Source organism: Colletotrichum jinshuiense, chromosome 5, assembly GCF_051148585.1.
Source record: "Colletotrichum jinshuiense chromosome 5, complete sequence".
NCBI lineage: Eukaryota > Fungi > Ascomycota > Sordariomycetes > Glomerellales > Glomerellaceae > Colletotrichum > Colletotrichum jinshuiense.
The window spans coordinates 666857-683769 of NC_139312.1; the positions used below are offsets into that span (position 1 = coordinate 666857).

The window sequence follows — 16913 nt, forward strand, 5'->3', positions numbered from 1 at the left end:
CGCCATCCTTGACAGTCTAGACCTGGGAGGAAAAAGGATTGCCTTCTTCGCACTTCACACAATCCCTTCAGCTTGCAAGGGCCCTTTCTATTCCCGCCTCAATATCCAGACGTTTGCGGACGACTGGCAACAGCTTGACGACGGAGGCTTGATGCTACCGATCAACCTGGAATACCCTCTAACCCTGTTTGTCCAGACCAAACCGCGGCTAGTACCTCCGCCCCGAATGCTAAGCAGCTGGCAAAATCGAGCCAGTCCGAGCGGCCCATTTTCACAAAAATTGGTAGATGCTTCTTCACTCCGAGGACGCCGTGGCGGCCTATCATCGCTGAACTGACAGTGGACACTCAAGGAGACACCCAATAGTTTCTTGATTCGCTTTGTCAGTAACACCTATGAGTGTCCTATCCGTTCCGTTGCCTAATCCGGGCGTGAGACACGCAAGTCGCACCGGCCCAGGCAGCTTTCCGGCGAGCTCTTGTTGATTCTACATAGCTGGAACTAGCCCATTCCGGTCGTCAGTTGCTGGTTTGATCGCCGGCCTGGCGGGGTTTGTTGATTGTCTTTATAAAACCGTCTCGTCCCCTCTGGTAACCAAGCATGCTATATTTCCATCATCTCAAACTCATCAAAGCTTCACCAAGTCTATCCCAACGCCTAGCTACTTGCCCCCCCTCGAGCCTCAACTTCTCGTCCACTATCAAGCAGTCAACATGAAGTACACCGTCGTCACCTCATTCCTCATCGCCCTTGTGGCCGCCGATGCCGTCAGCGATCTCGTTGCGCAGATCCCCACTTGCGCCGAGACCTGCATCCAAGAGGCTGCAAAGTCCATCAACTGCGACGTTTCAGACTTCTCTTGCGTCTGCGCAAAGCTTGCGACCATCACCAGCACCGTCGTCCAGTGCATTTCCACGTCGAGCTGCAGCGCCACCGACCAAGCCAGTACGTGAACCTCTCTTCCCCCCTGCTTGCCTGCCCCCGGCTCCTTGCTGGTGCCTCGAATGATTTAGCTAACCCGTGCAACTTACAGAGGTTCTCCAGCTGGCCCCCGAGATCTGCGCCCAGGTCGCCAAGGAATCAGTGACCGCCGCCACCGCCGCCGCCACCGAAACCGGTTCGCAGACGGCCGCCGCCACCGGCTCTATGACAGGTGCCGTGACCTCCACGACCACGAAGCCTGCCGCCGCCGGCAAAGTCCAGGCCGCCGGTTGGGCCGGTGCCATCGCGGCCGCGGCCGCGTTCGCTCTTTGAGCTCCCTCCTGGTTGGATTTGCGCTATCTGGATTTGAATCTTTTATGCGGACCCTTGCAACTGAGATCAGGTTGTGCAAGTGGCGCCGTTTTGGGTTGAGGAGTTTAGCGGGAGGCGAAGAAAAAATAATAATACTGCAATAATAGCAACCAGATGGGTTGAATAGTTGAAAGAAAATGTTAATGTATACGCGCGTGTCTACTAGCTCTATATCAGATCTGTGTGACTTCCATATGCAAGCCATTATGGCGTCTAAACCTCGTCGCCCTCGACAAATGTGACCGCGTTTCTCTAACACACGTTCCTCAAAGGCGTGCCACTGTCCATCAAATCTATTCTATTCTATTCTATCGGGTATCTCGTCACCATGCCACCACCCACCGGGGACGTCCTTAGCCCCCAAACTTGCCCAGGGCACTGCCGTCGCCGCCATCCGCGCCGTCGAGCCACCCGTGCAGGTCGTCCATGTTGGCAAACTGCTGCGCGTACACCATGCCCTCGCGCCTCCTCTTCTCCACCATCTTCCAGTCCCAGGCGCCGTCGTCGGCCACGTCGACGAGGTCGACCTCCTCGTCGCCGACGCCGTTGGCGCCGCCCTGCCAGCCGCCGGGCCTGTGCGGCAGCAGCTCGCTCGCCTCGAGGGCGACGGCCGGGTGCACCGTCAGGCGGCCGAGCTTGAGGACGTACTTGCTCACGCCCGTGGCGTAGATCTTCTTCTCCCACTCCTTGCTGTCGGTGTTGCTCCCCGGGCCGCGGCGGACGCGGGCGGTGCCGAACTTGGGGTCGAGCCACTCGGTCGGGCGGGCGGTGCCCTTGGGGACGAAGTGCGTGACAATGTACAGCCACTTGCGGTCCCAGGCGAGGATCCGCGACCACATCTCGTAGGGGGCGTAGGCGGTGATCTCGCGGCGGAAGGAGCAGTGCACGGCGCCCAGCATGATGCCCAGGCCGCCCTTGGCGGGCTTGCCGGACCTGGGGTCGAGGACGAGCTGCGTGCTGGCGTTGTGGGTGAGCTGGCGGAAGCCCGGGCGGAGCAGGTAGGAGCAGAGGTGGGTGCGGGAGACGTCGAGGTCGGCGAAGTAGGTCGAGTTGGACTTGTGGATGTTGTAGTCGATCTCGGTGATGGGGGCGTGGGACTGGGAGATCATGGGGCGGAAGAGGGAGCGCGGGCCGAGGCGCGGGGACTTGCGGATGAAGAGGTGGTAGATGATGGCGTGCCATACGCGGTACTGCGGCACAAGTCTGTCAGCTGGCCGGATTCACGGAGCGCAAACACCCCCTCCAACCCACCTACCGAGGGCGGGTTTGGGAAAAAGGGGGGGGGTAAGTAAGACTTACGGTCCAGACAAAGGGCATGTTCTTGAGGTTCAGCAGCGCGAAGAAGAGCATCAGGATGCGGCTGATCTTGCCCGGGCCAGTGAAGAAGCTGGCCAGCAGGAGGCGCCAGTGGATCTTGTACGCGGCGTATGCGAGGCCGCCGGCGGTCGCGATGCGGATGAACCGGACGACGCGGACGGGGACGCGGTCGAAGTCGGCCTCGGTGCGGGTGGCCTTTGCGATTGCGGACGCCATGGCTGCTAGCGTTCTGCTCTGCGGCAGATGCCTATCTCTCTATCGAGGCCGGCGTGAGGGCGAGGAGGATCTCTTCTTGGCCGCGTCGACAGCGGCGGGGGGAGGTCGTCGGGGTGTTGGGAGGACACTCTGGCGGATTGCGCCAAAGACAAGGACGACGATGACGAAGGCCCAGAGTGGTAGAGAGCGTAGGTGGCACCAGAGAGTGCTGGAGCATTGAGCGAGGAGGGAATGCGAGGCGGACATGGGGGGTGGATCTTGGATTTTATTTTATAAATCCAAGGGTAGCAGTCGGCGGTCGGGTTTCGATGCGCTTGTCTGCCGGGGGGCCCACGGCAGCCGTTTCCTTCTAGTTTGCGACAACACTGCGGGCCCTCCCCCATCATCGTTGGGGGGCAATCTGTTGGGTCGGGTCGGAGCGTGCGCAGGGTGCATTGTTGTCGATAGCGGGAAGCCCTGAGGGAACCCCCACCCATAATTAAAAAACGGGGTTCGGTGTTTATTGACGGCGCGGGAGAGAGTGTTTGCTGGTGCGCGGCGCGTGCCTGGGTCCAATTGGAGCTTGTAGGAGCGCTCGCTGGACCTCGGCTCAGCCTTGTGCCCCTGACAAATTGTCCTTGGTTTTTTTTGGGAGGGTTTTTTTTTGCTCGCTCTTGCTAGGGCGTCTCTTGGCCTCGGTCAGATAAGTTCGCTTTACGCCGCCGGAGGCCCGGACAGATTCGCACTGGTTTTCATTCGGCCTATCCGGTACTTCTGTTTGATTGGGATTAGGCCAGGCTTGGCTGCAATTTTTCATTGCGACCTTGTCAGCCCTGTAGTACCATGTACATTTTCTTTCCTCGTCGATCCTAGCCCGATATCTAGATATAGTGATTGGGGCCTTTCCTTGTCGAATGGAATCCCCGCTGGCGACCGATGGCGCATTCGGCCCCGTGTGCCGACCGTGCCGGGGTACGGAGAAGTGTAGTGGAGCATCTCACCCAGGTCCGCTCCGAAGTTCACGGAGTACACTATTCAAATCCGCATGGCTTTGCAGCAGCTTCTCAAAGCTCCGAGGCAGAAAAATGGGAAGGCTCAGCAACGAGGAATGGCGTGAACAAAAATTTGCACATTGATTAATAGCGAGGAAGGCGTGTGCGTGTGTACGGGCTTATTGTCCTACTCACCCAGACTCGGACCTACCTGGATTAGGGTTCATAACTTCTGTTGCCATTCCTGGCTCCCGCTGCGAATCCTAGATTCTTTCAGTGGTCTAAAGTTCGAAACCCACATCTTTTGGTCTTGTTGATCCGGGGAAGATCAGCGTCAGCGGGCGCCATCTTGAAAAGCATGGGAAGCGTCTTAAATTTGGCATCTGGTCTGAAACCCGAGCAATAATCACATCGAGAGCATTGAGGCACATTGAGAGCCTTGATGCATGAAAAAATTACAAAGGGGGGCTACTTAAGTCCGACCCTAGAATAGTTCAAAAATCGTCTACATCAACGCATGACAATCTACTGAGCATGACCAAGGCTGCGGTGAGGCTGTGGGAGCTAGCTAACAAGTTGCATCAGCTAGAAGACCACAAAATTCTTGGGAGAAAGATCCTGGGCCATTTTCCCTGTTGTACTAAGATGTCTCAGAGACCCCTCGATTCAATCGCACCACATGCTGACCCACAGAGGTGTCTTGTGCATGCCTGCTGGTCAGTGGTGTTTTCAGGCTGCATGCATTATTCTTAGAACTAGATTTGGTAGGTTGGGGGCGCAATCGTTGATCATGCTACGCTTTGGTTGGACAAAAACTTCAGCCGCCAACAGGGAGAAAGCCACTGTTGCACTGCCGATTCAGCTTGACAATGTATAATAATGTCAAAGGGCCACTCTTTTCGTGCTGAAACGTCCCTTGCCTTCCATGGTCGCAACCTTGTTCCGGTTCAGTCGAAACAGACATTGAACGCCAAAGAGCAGGCTACTGCCGCTCGATCTTGCCGCCATGTATAAGCCTGTCCACCATGAGGCCTTCGAACCGCAAACAGCCGGGCTCGGCAGTGGGCTGGAGGGGTTTGGTCAAAAGGAAGACGGCCGAAAATCCACTAATTTACACCAAGAGATGATTGGATATCAGAAATCTATCAAACCTCGCTCAAAGATCAGGCGACTCAGCTGGCTGCTCAAGTTCGGCATGTTTACGTCATTCTTCGCCCTGACTCTCGCTATCATTTTCATCACTTGGATTTGGTGGACCTCGCACGATGACCCTAGCTGGCGCCGGTGGGTTCTCACGCCGAACCGTCTTTCTCTGAGTGTAACTCTCACCGGTGTTGCTATCCGTACCGCGGTAGGGGTTCTGGCCACCTTTGCAACGGCTATGATCGCTTCGGTGGCAGTCGAACAACACGGCGTTCACCTTCATGCAATAGCGCAGGTTTCTATCGCCCGCTTCGCCAGCGGCGGACCAATGTCTCTTTTATTTGCGGCCCTCAACGCATCTGGACTAGACACAATGGCTCGAATAATCGTTTTAGTCCTTGTTTTAACGACTTTCACCATACAGTTAACGTCAACACTACTAGTCTCTGACCTCAAACCGGGACACATTGTCTCCTTCCCAAAACAAGTTCCCAATACCTTTACCTTTGACAAAGGCAGCAATGGCAACGCCGTGACCATGATGCAGTCCCCTACGGCTGTTGACAGCTTCACACGTGACTATTGGATCCAGAGTCCACGGTTCGCGGAGACATTTGCAGAGCATTCCGAGTCTGCCGCACAAGCTGAAGGATTGGATGATACCGGCCCGACTGTAAGGGCGTTTATTCCTTTGGCTATGCAAGGAGACAGAGAGGTGCTGCACGAATTTCGAGGCATGGCTAGGGTTATTGATTCACGCGTCGTCTGCGTTCGCCCGCAGCTCACAGAAATTCGACTCTGTTTGGACCATAGCAAGCCTCCCCAACTAAACATCTGCGGCTCCGGTCGGCTTGACAGATCAGCAGGGCTCAATGCTAGTGGTGTTCTTCACGACGGGTGGAGCTCATCTGGGTTCAAATTCATGTGTCCGTTCATGGAGTATACCAGACCAGAATATGTCTGGCAGCTTTGCAAGCCCGAATCCTCCCTGGGAGATTTTGATTCATCACTCTATGACAACACCAGGTCAAGCTCCACGGTTCTCATCTGGGATTCTGGCTGGGCTGGGAGGCAGAAATTTTTCCGTGACGAGAATAGTACAGTGGTACAGCTCAATTCCACAAAGTCTGGCCCCTGGCTGCAACCTACCTTACAAATTACGTCTCCGGATAATACAACAAGAAACAGTGTATCCTTCAAGATGACCATATGCTTACAACCTGGAAGGTGAGTTCATCGCCATTATCTATGAAAACTCGAGTCTCTTGATGTCTTTCTGATATTAATATTACATATAGTTACCAGGCCATTGAATACCTCAACATATCTGCCGCTGGTCCCATGAACCGAACCGAGCCGACATATAAATGGAATACAGAGCGTGCAGTCTACGATACTTCCGCCGTACGCACACAGATCGGCGCCGTTGCAAATGCACGCTATATTTCACCCCTGGACCGCCAAATCATGTCTATAAGCCCCGATAGCATCAACTCATCCCTTGCTGAAGCCCGAAGCAGCAACTCGTCCTACAAATATTACGACGGTCTTTTCTTTCCGCCCTTATACGATCTTTATAGATTATACAACACACCGGTGGCATTATGTCCCAACTGCGCCGTGGGCATCGAGACGAGCTATCGAATAACCGACATACTTCATGCAGTGATCTTCAGCGACACTATCAAAGAAACAAATTCGCCCGCCCTGGCATTGCAGGCCGTATATTTCACGCTGGCGCGCACAGTCTATTACGATCTTATCAATGCATTTGAACCTATCGGCAACGCGACTATTGTAACATTTGAGCTGACGTCAATTCCGCAGCTCTTCAGAGGCTACTGGATTGTCATGGGTATGCTCGGTGTCTTTGTCCTCGTTTTCTCGGTCGTCGGTGTGCTGTTCGACTCAACCCGGTTCAGCCTACCCGACAACGCCTGGCATACCATTGCGCAAATATCCGAGAGCTCTGAAATGTCTGGGGTTCTCCGGGAAGCTCGGATGGCAACTGATCAGGCGATCGAGCACTTCATTGACGGGAGCCAGCCTTCGACTGGATACGTTGAGCGGATCAGTAATTTTCTTGGATCCCTCAGGAAACCATCCACTGCTGGCGTATCTTCCTTTACCATTCAACCCAAAAAAGAAAGGCCTCGCTTCGTTGTCCGGGATGGAGTTTTTGTTCGCGCTTCTGGGGTTGGGACGGACGTAGAGCTAGAGCGGATGGACTCCCGCCGCCACTTGACAGTACCAGACGCAGAACGGCAGTTCGATCGTGAGTCGAGAGACACCGACACAATGTTGTTAAGTAGCCCGAATCGGGCATTCTTATAAATGAATGTCAAGGAACCTTTTTTATGTGATTCTACGGAACAAAGTTTGAATTATAATGTGTACAAATTCTAGCTATTCTTCAACTGTTAGTGAGCCAATTTTCCAACCTTTGATAGCTTGAACAAGGCGTCGTCAACAAAGATTGAGATTAAATGAAGGGCAAGTTAGCCAGCTGGAGTCTCATACATAAGAAAATCACAACCAGCTACAACGCCTCCCCGTCCTTTTATAATAGATGTCATGTGATACTATCCAACTTTGCCTTTCGGGAATGACCAGCCATAGTGCATGGATGTCCCGCTCCACCGTAATATCTAGTCATGGAGGAAGGTGATTCATGGAATACCAAATTTGAAGATGAAAAAGAAGACTTGATATAACATCCCTTGACATGGTCGATAGATAGCTCCAAGAAAACAGTCGCAAAACCACAGAGGGCAGAACATGAGCATATTTTTCACGGAGGAAAATTCATGTTGATCTTTAAAAGAGTGAAAAACAAGATCAGAGATAATCTATGAAGTGCGGTAACCGCTGGATATCCGAAGACGCCGAGTAGGCTGCAGCACTTCGAACAGGCTCAGGTGATTCAGTCCAAACAGTCGCTAATGCCTTGTTTACGAGAGAAAGGCTAGTCATGGGAAGCTAGGATTCGCTGACGCTAACTTGTCTCCTATTCACCCTGAATTATCTTCGTGCCACCCATATCCATGTCCATATTCGTGTCCGTTCGTGGATTTCATTTGATATGGAACTATTATCCTTGCCTCCCCTGTAGGCCCCCCATCTTTGGGAGAAGTTAAAATCCTCATATCCCTCGTTCTGGCACCCATGCACATTCCGTAGGCCATCGGCTCATCCAGCCGAGAGGCGGCACCTCAGATGAGCAAGGCCATCGGTTAAGGTTTTCAGGCAAAGCTGATGCACGAAAGGAACTTTGGTCTATAAAGTGGTCAGACGTTGCTCCCTGCGTGAAGTGCAGACTGGTAGGATTTCAGCACCTTCTCTTTCCGGAAGGCCTTCGCCCTGGTCTTAAGTCCCGCAATACCGTTAGTCTGGATACCCAACTCCGCCTCTCCCAGTTTTGGCACGGCGGCTCAACCCCCAGACTATTGGTGGACAGGGCGTTGAACCAAAGTCCCAAAATTCCAAAATCCTTCATCGACAACCGACCCTCGTGGATCGATCCTAGAAAACAATAGCTCAAAGCGGGTTCAATTTTATTCGTAGTCTTTAAGTCGAGAAAGAAAAAACCCCCAAGGGTGGTCAAATAGAACTCAAACGCGAAGAAATACCACAGATTTAGGGCTAATTGGCTACCTAGAAGTGCATGCCATGTCATCTAAGCAGTTAAAAACAACCTTGCATGCTTTTCATTACTCCAAGGGACTATTTTTTATGCTTATTTGCAATTTAAATTCCTTGAATGATACAAGTGGCTATAATGTTGTATTGTGCAAAAACGAGTAGGACGAATATAGCTAAGTGCGGCCTCACTCTCAGGGATAGTTACATTCCACCAATGATTTTTGCCGTAAAATCAAACCGGGAATTTCGGTTGCAGGGACTCAGAGGCTGAATATGGGCATGGTCTCGAATCTACTTTCGGGGAGGCGCGCGCGGTATTATTCACCCTCTTCAAAGCACTAGAAATGAGGTTAACGCGATACTCCTGCCTGCATGTAAGCGGCGCGGAATGAAGCTTGCTGGTCGAATTGCCTTCCTCTTCAAGTCGGCATATTTTGGATAACTAAACCTTAGCATGTATGGGATGAAGGATTTTCGGGTTGTCGTGAGTCTAACCCAATTTACCCTGTAGCTCGGTGACATGGCACATTTCTAGCCAGGTATCGAACGAGGCAGAAAGTCCTACTGACAAGAACGCTCTTTTGTCGTCCGTTGGTCAGACTTGGAGTCACTTGTCGCCATGACTAAAGGGATAATTAAGAATGGAACCGCGAGGCCAAGGTTTTTGCGCTCGAAAGTATAAATATGGAGCATTTCCTCGCTCAAGTTCTAAATATTGGAAACACCACGCCTTTCAGTCTCAATTTCAAGACAGTTCAAGAAGAGACACGCAAATTCATCATCATGAAGACCTCCACCGTACTACTTGGGCTTGTTGCCAGCGCTGCCTCCTCGACCATCCCACACAAGGTGAGTATCAATCATGACCCTCAGACCAATACAGTCTACGAATCGAAAGTTGAACCACTGCTAACAGGTTTATTTCTTATTTTTTAGCTTCGACAGGTTGATACTGGGTTCGCGCCTCTCCCTTTTCCCATAGGCGAGACCGGATGGACTGGGACCTTGGTGGAGGGTGGCCCAGTGGTAGAGCTCTGGGGAGCTGATCTTGACGTATGTCACTACTTTCTATATATGGGGTTCCCAGACATGTACTGACAGACTGGCTCAAGGAAATCGAAGCCCAAGTCCAAGAGAAACAGCCCGGCGCGTCCATCTTCAGCGGCCCTGTGGACCACGACGGCATCCCTCCCTCCGAGGAGGCTGCTACAGCTTGGATCAATGAAGCACGCAACGTTTTAGACACGCTGCAGAAGCGGTGGGGGGTGAGTAAAGATATCCTCCCTCAATTCCCGCAATGCCAGTTTTCTAGCACTGACGATTATGATTTATTAGCCTCCGTTGTGCATCAATAAATGGGGCAAAGTAGACGGGTTCAGAGTCAACACCGGCATCAACAACCTCCGTGGGGTCTCAGGAGGATGCAAGGTCAGGGCTCGTCAGTGCATCCGCACCCAGTGCATCGGCGGCGACGCAGCCATCGCCCTGTGCAACGACAACTACTACGACCTCGAGGTTTCATGCGGCCACGTAGCCGACCTCGCATGGGATCTCGCTAAGGAGTGCGTCTGGACTGAGTGGTGTGATGGCGGCCCAAAGGTCCCCGGTCATGACTGCAGAACTCTGGTCGCCGGCCAAATATTCGACGGCACTCACAACGTTATCATTGGCAACTGCGTCGCTGTCAGCCCTAGTGGCCAGCCTGTCAAAGTTTAATTTATCTGGAAGGACAGAGGATTTTCTTGTTGTTGTTGTTGTTGTTGATGACCGCAGTGTGAACTGGCCATTAACTCATCGACGCCCCCCTAGATCTTATCTTCAGCCGCTTGTACCATTGTGAGCAAGTTCAGCAAGCGGCAAAACTTCTTAATGTTGGATTAAAATTTCATGGAGAAAAAACACTTGTAGTAAATTGAAAGATGTGCTGCATACCTTTGAAGTGTTTAGCATCGTCGTTTTGTGAGATTGCTGACCGTTTGTGATCGTAACTGATTGTCGCGACCAGCTATTGCGGGTGGATATATTTGGCAGAATGTAAGATGTAATGAGAAAACATATGAAGGTCTCAGAATCTTTTGGCATGTGCTGAAACTCCCGGATGAGGTAGTATTGTCTATTGCTTATGTGGCTGTTTACTTTGACTAACTACACATTGTTGTGAAGCAAGGAGTCTCGTTTGGGGACTCTACAAGTGAATACATTACGTGTAACGAAATTGTGTAACTTTATACATATTTGTTTCATCTTGTGATAACTGGCTTTCAAGTCTCCTATTCGGTTGGGTGCCGTAAGTGTTGAAGTTTGCCGCATGCGGTAAGTAACCTACCACCTTCAGTTTTGCCCTTATTGCAACAACAGCAAGCCATAAGGACAATAAAACGAGATGCGCATGTAATGTCAAAATAATACGAGTAAATGGTATTAAATTGATTCTGCGATGGTCTTGGGGTTCAACTAAACAATCCTAGGATGGGGTTGTCGTATCAAAGAGCTTGCAGCTGGACAAGAAACCGTTTGGTTATGTCTGCGCAAAAGGCCATTAGCGATGTTTACTTAAACTGGATGATTTTCAATCCTGGTTTAAATTTCAAAAGGATCATCAGCTCATACCAATCCGAAAAAGTGAAACTGTGGATATGGCCACACATTGAATGCATGTTTCGATCAAATATCACCACGATCATCACCAGAGCCTTTTGGTCCAAGCTTAACCACAATGTCGAATCATCTCGGGTTTATGCTTAATAATATAGGGAAATTCATGTCAGCTGGTTTTATCGTTCAAACCGGCATTCCCCCGAAGCCCATTGCTGAAACTTGGGTCACTATTGTCACTGGAAATGATGCTAGGCTCAAAAATGGCGGGGGAAACTTTCCCGCTGTCGCCCTTTGGGACGATTACGGCAACCGAATTGCACAATACTTGCCCGAATTGGATAAAAAGGTCAGCCAAGGAAGCGAAACTACGGTTAAGATTCCGCATGATCAAATCAATGGACAATTGGCCGATCCACACTATGTTATGCTCAGCAATGGTAGAGATGCAACCTGCATTGCAATGGTCCAAGTGTCCAACGGTCAACTTTCAGGAACGTTCTACGGTGATACCGGATATAAGTGTGGACAATCATGGTACTACAGCTATCGTAAGCTGAATGAGAATCACCTCACCACCAGGTGTGTTTGGCTGGATGCCGACCATTCCAGCAAGAATTCCAATGCTCGGTCCTTGAGCTTCCATGTCAGGGATATGATTCCGTCCCACGATAAGCTGAAGTTGTACAACAGCCACTGGAGTTATCTCTGCGGAAGCACACCTCGCTTTTCTTTCTGGAAGCGTCTTCTCCCTGATGGTACCATCCCGTTCTTCCTTCCGCCACTGAAGTATAACAAGGACTCTCTCAACAGTAGGAGAGAGGGTACAGACGAGGACCCCTTCAATGCAATCGATCGTATCCAATACGACAAAAACGTTTACATGAAGCAAGGCGAGCCTGAAAAAGCATATCGACGCAACAACCGACCCTATTCGAGCCTCTTGAGCAAAAGGCAAGGTGCGAACATGGACCCAGAACATCTTGTGATGACAGAACTTCCAGGCCAAACAGCTCAGGAAGTCTGCGAAGATCTGAACGCAGTCGGATATGACATTGTGTCTTTTGTTGACATGAAATACTGTGACCTCTCGGAGCGGAAGCTTTACGACCTCTGCAGCAGTGTCATCAGACACAACTGTTTCGATGCCAACAGTACGGCTTTCGTGGGTGATGGGGTAGTTCAGGCAAGGGGTGAATACCCGGTCGGTGGTGGAGCAAAGAAGTCTTACAAGACGAGGGACATCTGGAAGTAAGGGGCCATGGTTTTCGTGGAGTTTGGCTCTTTCAGTAGTTATCTGGTCACTTTTTAAATGAGTAGGTAGATGTGCTGTAAGGGCGATTTTCTGTTCGCTAATTTCAGCGTTTGAGGCATGAAAGGTGCGGGCTTATTCGATTCGATTTTGATATGTTGGGAATTCAATGCCAGAGCGCAATACAAAATTTTACCTTTTAAGAGATCTTTCCCATGGTGATATTTATGACCTTTGTTCTTCCTCAAATCGAACGTAAGAATCGTGAATTGAAGCCTCCAGTCCATGTGTGGAAAAGCCACCTTGACTCTCTGTATGTTGCTTCAGATTCTGAAGATTTGATGGCCAAGATATCAATATTTAATGAATAATAAGCACTTCTAGATTGATTAATTACAAGTACCTCCTCAAGTTATTCAATACCACCATAAGCGTAGGAGTTAGTTTATAGTTTAACATGCATGAAGATCCAGCAACCAAGTTTCACGTGATAAAATCAGTTGGCAGTGACTCTTATGAGTCTCGTCGGGTTTAAAAAATTGGTGGCCTAAGTTACATGGTACAGGACAGCCATGTCGAACTTGAACTCATTTTCGCATACTCCAATCACACAAGTTGAATTTTCAAGAAACGACTGTTCTTGGGCAATGGCCGAGAAGTATAGGGGTCTGAGAAAATACCTCATGGCCAAGTCTCATCTATTCCTAGGTAAAACCAACACAACGGCCATGATTAGCCAGGCGTCTATAACTACAAATCCAAGTGCATCTGTATCTACCGATCCACCATTATCCTCAACATGATCTAGATGAATCAGTACTATAATGAAAATAGCTGTAGTTCCTCTTTTGTTGTATTGTCGTGGTTCTGTGTTGTTGCACTCATGAGTACCGACTAGGCGGCCCAATCAATCAAGCCTTGCCAAAACCACTTCGTTACCGGAAATATGCAACAAATGAGCAAAAAGTTGATATTCAAGATTCTGTTCTACGCTAAAGTACTCATCATAAATTGCTTCGTGCATGGCGGCACTTGGCTAAAATAATGCTAGAGGGTTGGTGGCATTGGCTGTTCGTTGTTGTGCCACATCCCAGTGCTCCATGATACAAGTGCCGTTGAATCTGAAAACATCCACCACTGCAAAAGGCTGTACGACTCCTACAAGATCCATGCGATAATGAATGAAAGCGATGTTATCTTGAAAAGCCTCGTTCATGATCGTGTAATTGACCGTGCTTGGGGATATGAAAGGTTCCAGGACGCTGAGAGAGTTTTGCCGACCGGAAAGCGCGTTTGGGTTGTGTTGGATGTAATCTTCGGCGACATGGTTGAGCAAGGCCTTTGTGGCATTCCGTTCTTCGTAGAAGGCTTGCATGAATTCCCCAAGAATGACTCTCTGCGCTTCTGGTGTCGCCGGGCGAGGTGGGCAGTAAGGAGCCGCAGAGCTTTCGAGAGGGATGAGCTTGGAGGCGCTGGCAGTCCATGCAAAGGCACTGGTGCCAAGAATAAGCAAAGAAGAGACTCGCATACTGTTGTTTTTCGAGTGGTTATCGATGAAAAGCTTTGCTGTGTTTCTCTATTTGCGCGTGAGTCAATGTGCACAAAAGGAACAGTGGCGACTCTATATGGATGTATTTATACTTATACTTAAGCGGGATAATAGAGAGAATAATTGCCGATATTCAGGTATATTAACCAAGACTTAGAAATTGAAATAGTATGTTTCCATTGATAGGAGTTCATCCAAACTGCGCCATGTGCCACAATGGGAAGAAAGTTTATTTTTCCAGATCCCTGTATAATATCATATTAGGGGGTATCAGCTTGGTTTTCAGTCCGAACGGAATATTTCTGCCTGCCAAGTAAATAAATAGAGAGCAATAATTCGTAAAGAGCTCTGCGCAGTCTCTCGTCACGTCTCGACTTTTCCTGCTTAACTAGCTTGGAGTGATAAGAAAACGAGATTAAATTGGGTGGTACTTCTGCTTGCGCCAATTCTTGTGATGCTACGCTGAAGAATTACAAAAGTGATTACCCGGACGGAGGGGCTATAACCAACGAAAGCCGAAGCATAGATGCGGGAGGTCTACAAGGATGGGATCCCTGGGGTAGATCTCTATATCCGTCGGCACGCTGCCGAACCGGGCTGTGGTAACGTATGGCTTTTAGGTTTCGAGAGTGGAGACCACAGCGGACAGTCCTCTATTGTAAAGACCGACACCTATCACAATACTGACTAATATCACAAGCTGACAAAGGCGCCGGGAATCTGGCATTAAATTGATCCCGAGCAAGAAAGGCGCTCGTAATAGGGAGGTCATTGTATCTTAGAGGCTTTCTATACCTTAGTTCTATGGCTTGCCTACGAAGTCAATTTGCATGAAGACCATTAAGACTGCAGTATACCTATTTTGTGTGAGTTCTATGAGTTTGCTCAGTAGAGATCGGGGAGGAAGATACTCACGCTGCTGTTGCCGCCAAAGTCTCGAATGGTTTCGCAACAGTGACTGTCGAGACCAGCGCAAGAAACAATGCCAAAAATGCGCTTATTACACCTAACCTCTCAAGTTGGCCTGAGACGAACACCAGTATCCACAAAGGCGCGACGAGCATCAGAAAGCCAGCCACAATAATGACTGCAGTTATGAATCTCTCAACCTTTCTGTCATTATGGTACCGGACCAGCTCCGGGTCGTAGAAGTCACCAGACTAGCGTTTCTTGTTAGGTTCGAGATGCCAAAAACAGCCAGAGCAGACATACCGGCCGCATTCTGAACATGGGACTTAGGTCAAAGCTATAGATTCTATCCAGTGCTCGCCTAAGTGGGCTCCTGATATTGGGGACAATTGAGACTAGGTCATCTTTTTGGTCAATAAACGAGGCCTCTGGTTGGTTGATGGCTCCAGGATTTGCAAAGAACCAGTTTTCAATGTTTTCTGCGTCTCTTTTGTGAGTCCTCGGAAGGTTCCATATTTGGGCGCATCTCAACACCAGCTCGTCTAATACACTCAGCTAGATTAGCGTTGCGACTGTGTACGTTTAAGATATGCACAGGAGAAACTTACCATAGTCCTGTAAAGCTTGCTGAAGCTCTTTGAGAATGTCAGCGCGCCTCTTTATCGGCTCTTCCCTGAACGATCCATTGTTGAAATCTGGGCCGGCAGCATTACTGGATTGTCTATCAATATGATCCAGCTCTTCTTCCATGCGAGCAACTGAATCCTGATGCCAAAGGAGGAGTCGAGTGTGAAGATGACCGAACCGCCGAACTGTAATGAAGTCTTGATCAGAGGCTAGCAAACGAGAGAAAACATTGTATCCCGAGTGTTTCCAGGGTTTTGACTGGCGTTCCTCTCTCGACGGTTCTGTCCATACTTCTTCTGAAGATTGTGTTGACCAAGTCGGCTTTTCGGCATCATCAGATTTGCGCACGGCGACGTTTTCACCGAAAATAGGGAGTTGTGAGGCCATCTTGCTTTCAATATCGATAGTAAAGGTGGTCCGCTAGAGTCCACAACGTTTAAAACTAATTTGTCAGACAAGCTTTTGTCGCCTGGACCTCAAGTTTGCACATACAAGAGTGAATTCAATGGTGAGATGCCGTTCAAGGTGCGTGATGACGCTGGTTTGTAGAAATGATATCAGTGGGCTCGTGGCCTAGGCAGGTTTGCTGTGCCAATGCAGGGCTGCATGAGGCGGTGCTTCAGCGCGCCGCAAAGCTGAGCAGTAGCTGCTTGTTGTATGGCTGGTTCTGTCGGGTTGTTATGCATGACACTGCCACGTCGCTTACCGCCCCCTCTTTTTCGCTCTGCGACAATTGGATCGAACAGAATAAGAAATGGAAGCGAGATCTGGTTATAAATAAGACAACTTGCCCTATAAAACAGGTTCTTCCAGCCTCTGTAGCCCGAAGCTCTCGCGGGAAATACCGGAATTCAAATCGCAAACATGAGAGCCACAGCACCACGCCTCGGGGCTCGAATCTTGAGACCGGTTATGATGCCTCCAAGGCCACTACCGGCCCCGCGACCTCCAGCCCCAGAACAGATTACCAAGAAGGGAACCACAATCTTATCGCATTGCGGCGGCTCATTCATCACAACGAGGACCACAAAAAGATCGTTCGCGATGAGTGCCGTCTTGCACAAGGTCCCGGCAAGCGCCTGTGCTCTTAAACGTAAAACTTCGCAATACAAGGTCATCTCCAATTTTATGGCTATGAAAACCGGTCAGGACATGATGGATTTCAAGTGGCCTTCGGCTTTAACCTTTTCAACTCCTACTCGTAAGTACTTTGTTGCTCACAGAGGGGCACGTTCTCTGTACGGATAGCTCATACGGACATCTCATAGAGCCCCCATCCATCAATGTGACAACTCTGGCGCCTTATCATCTTGGTGCTCACCGTTCATCTTGCGAGCAATTCAATTAAAAACGAATTGATGTCAGGTTATAAATTCGGAGTTACACCGATGATGGATGA

The 16913-nt window shown here is 49.9% G+C and overlaps 5 protein-coding genes across 5 annotated transcripts; 3 read left to right on the forward strand and 2 right to left on the reverse strand.

The window, feature by feature from the left end:
* Positions 1-713: 713 nt before the first annotated feature.
* On the forward strand, positions 714-1254 carry EsH8_V_000177 (CFEM domain-containing protein; the record flags this gene model as incomplete). The annotated part of the gene is made up of 2 exons (XM_083272693.1): positions 714-945; positions 1034-1254. 2 exons carry the CDS (start codon positions 714-716, stop codon positions 1252-1254), a joined length of 453 nt encoding a protein of 150 aa, XP_083125408.1.
* Positions 1255-1646: 392 nt separating this feature from the next.
* EsH8_V_000178 (uncharacterized protein) lies at positions 1647-2826 on the reverse strand (the record flags this gene model as incomplete). Its single annotated transcript, XM_083272694.1, has 2 exons — positions 1647-2483; positions 2593-2826. The coding sequence occupies 2 exons, from the start codon at positions 2824-2826 to the stop codon at positions 1647-1649; spliced, it is 1071 nt and encodes a 356-aa protein (XP_083125409.1).
* A 3315-nt stretch (positions 2827-6141) lies between these two features.
* On the forward strand, positions 6142-7274 carry EsH8_V_000179 (uncharacterized protein; the record flags this gene model as incomplete). Its single annotated transcript, XM_083272695.1, has 2 exons — positions 6142-6167; positions 6239-7274. The coding sequence occupies 2 exons, from the start codon at positions 6142-6144 to the stop codon at positions 7272-7274; spliced, it is 1062 nt and encodes a 353-aa protein (XP_083125410.1).
* Positions 7275-9365: 2091 nt separating this feature from the next.
* EsH8_V_000180 (uncharacterized protein) lies at positions 9366-10298 on the forward strand (the record flags this gene model as incomplete). The annotated part of the gene is made up of 3 exons (XM_083272696.1): positions 9366-9431; positions 9695-9847; positions 9918-10298. The coding sequence occupies 3 exons, from the start codon at positions 9366-9368 to the stop codon at positions 10296-10298; spliced, it is 600 nt and encodes a 199-aa protein (XP_083125411.1).
* Positions 10299-14780: 4482 nt separating this feature from the next.
* EsH8_V_000181 (uncharacterized protein) lies at positions 14781-15901 on the reverse strand (the record flags this gene model as incomplete). The annotated part of the gene is made up of 4 exons (XM_083272697.1): positions 14781-14835; positions 14894-15138; positions 15191-15429; positions 15496-15901. 4 exons carry the CDS (start codon positions 15899-15901, stop codon positions 14781-14783), a joined length of 945 nt encoding a protein of 314 aa, XP_083125412.1.
* Between the last annotated feature and the right edge of the window lie 1012 nt (positions 15902-16913).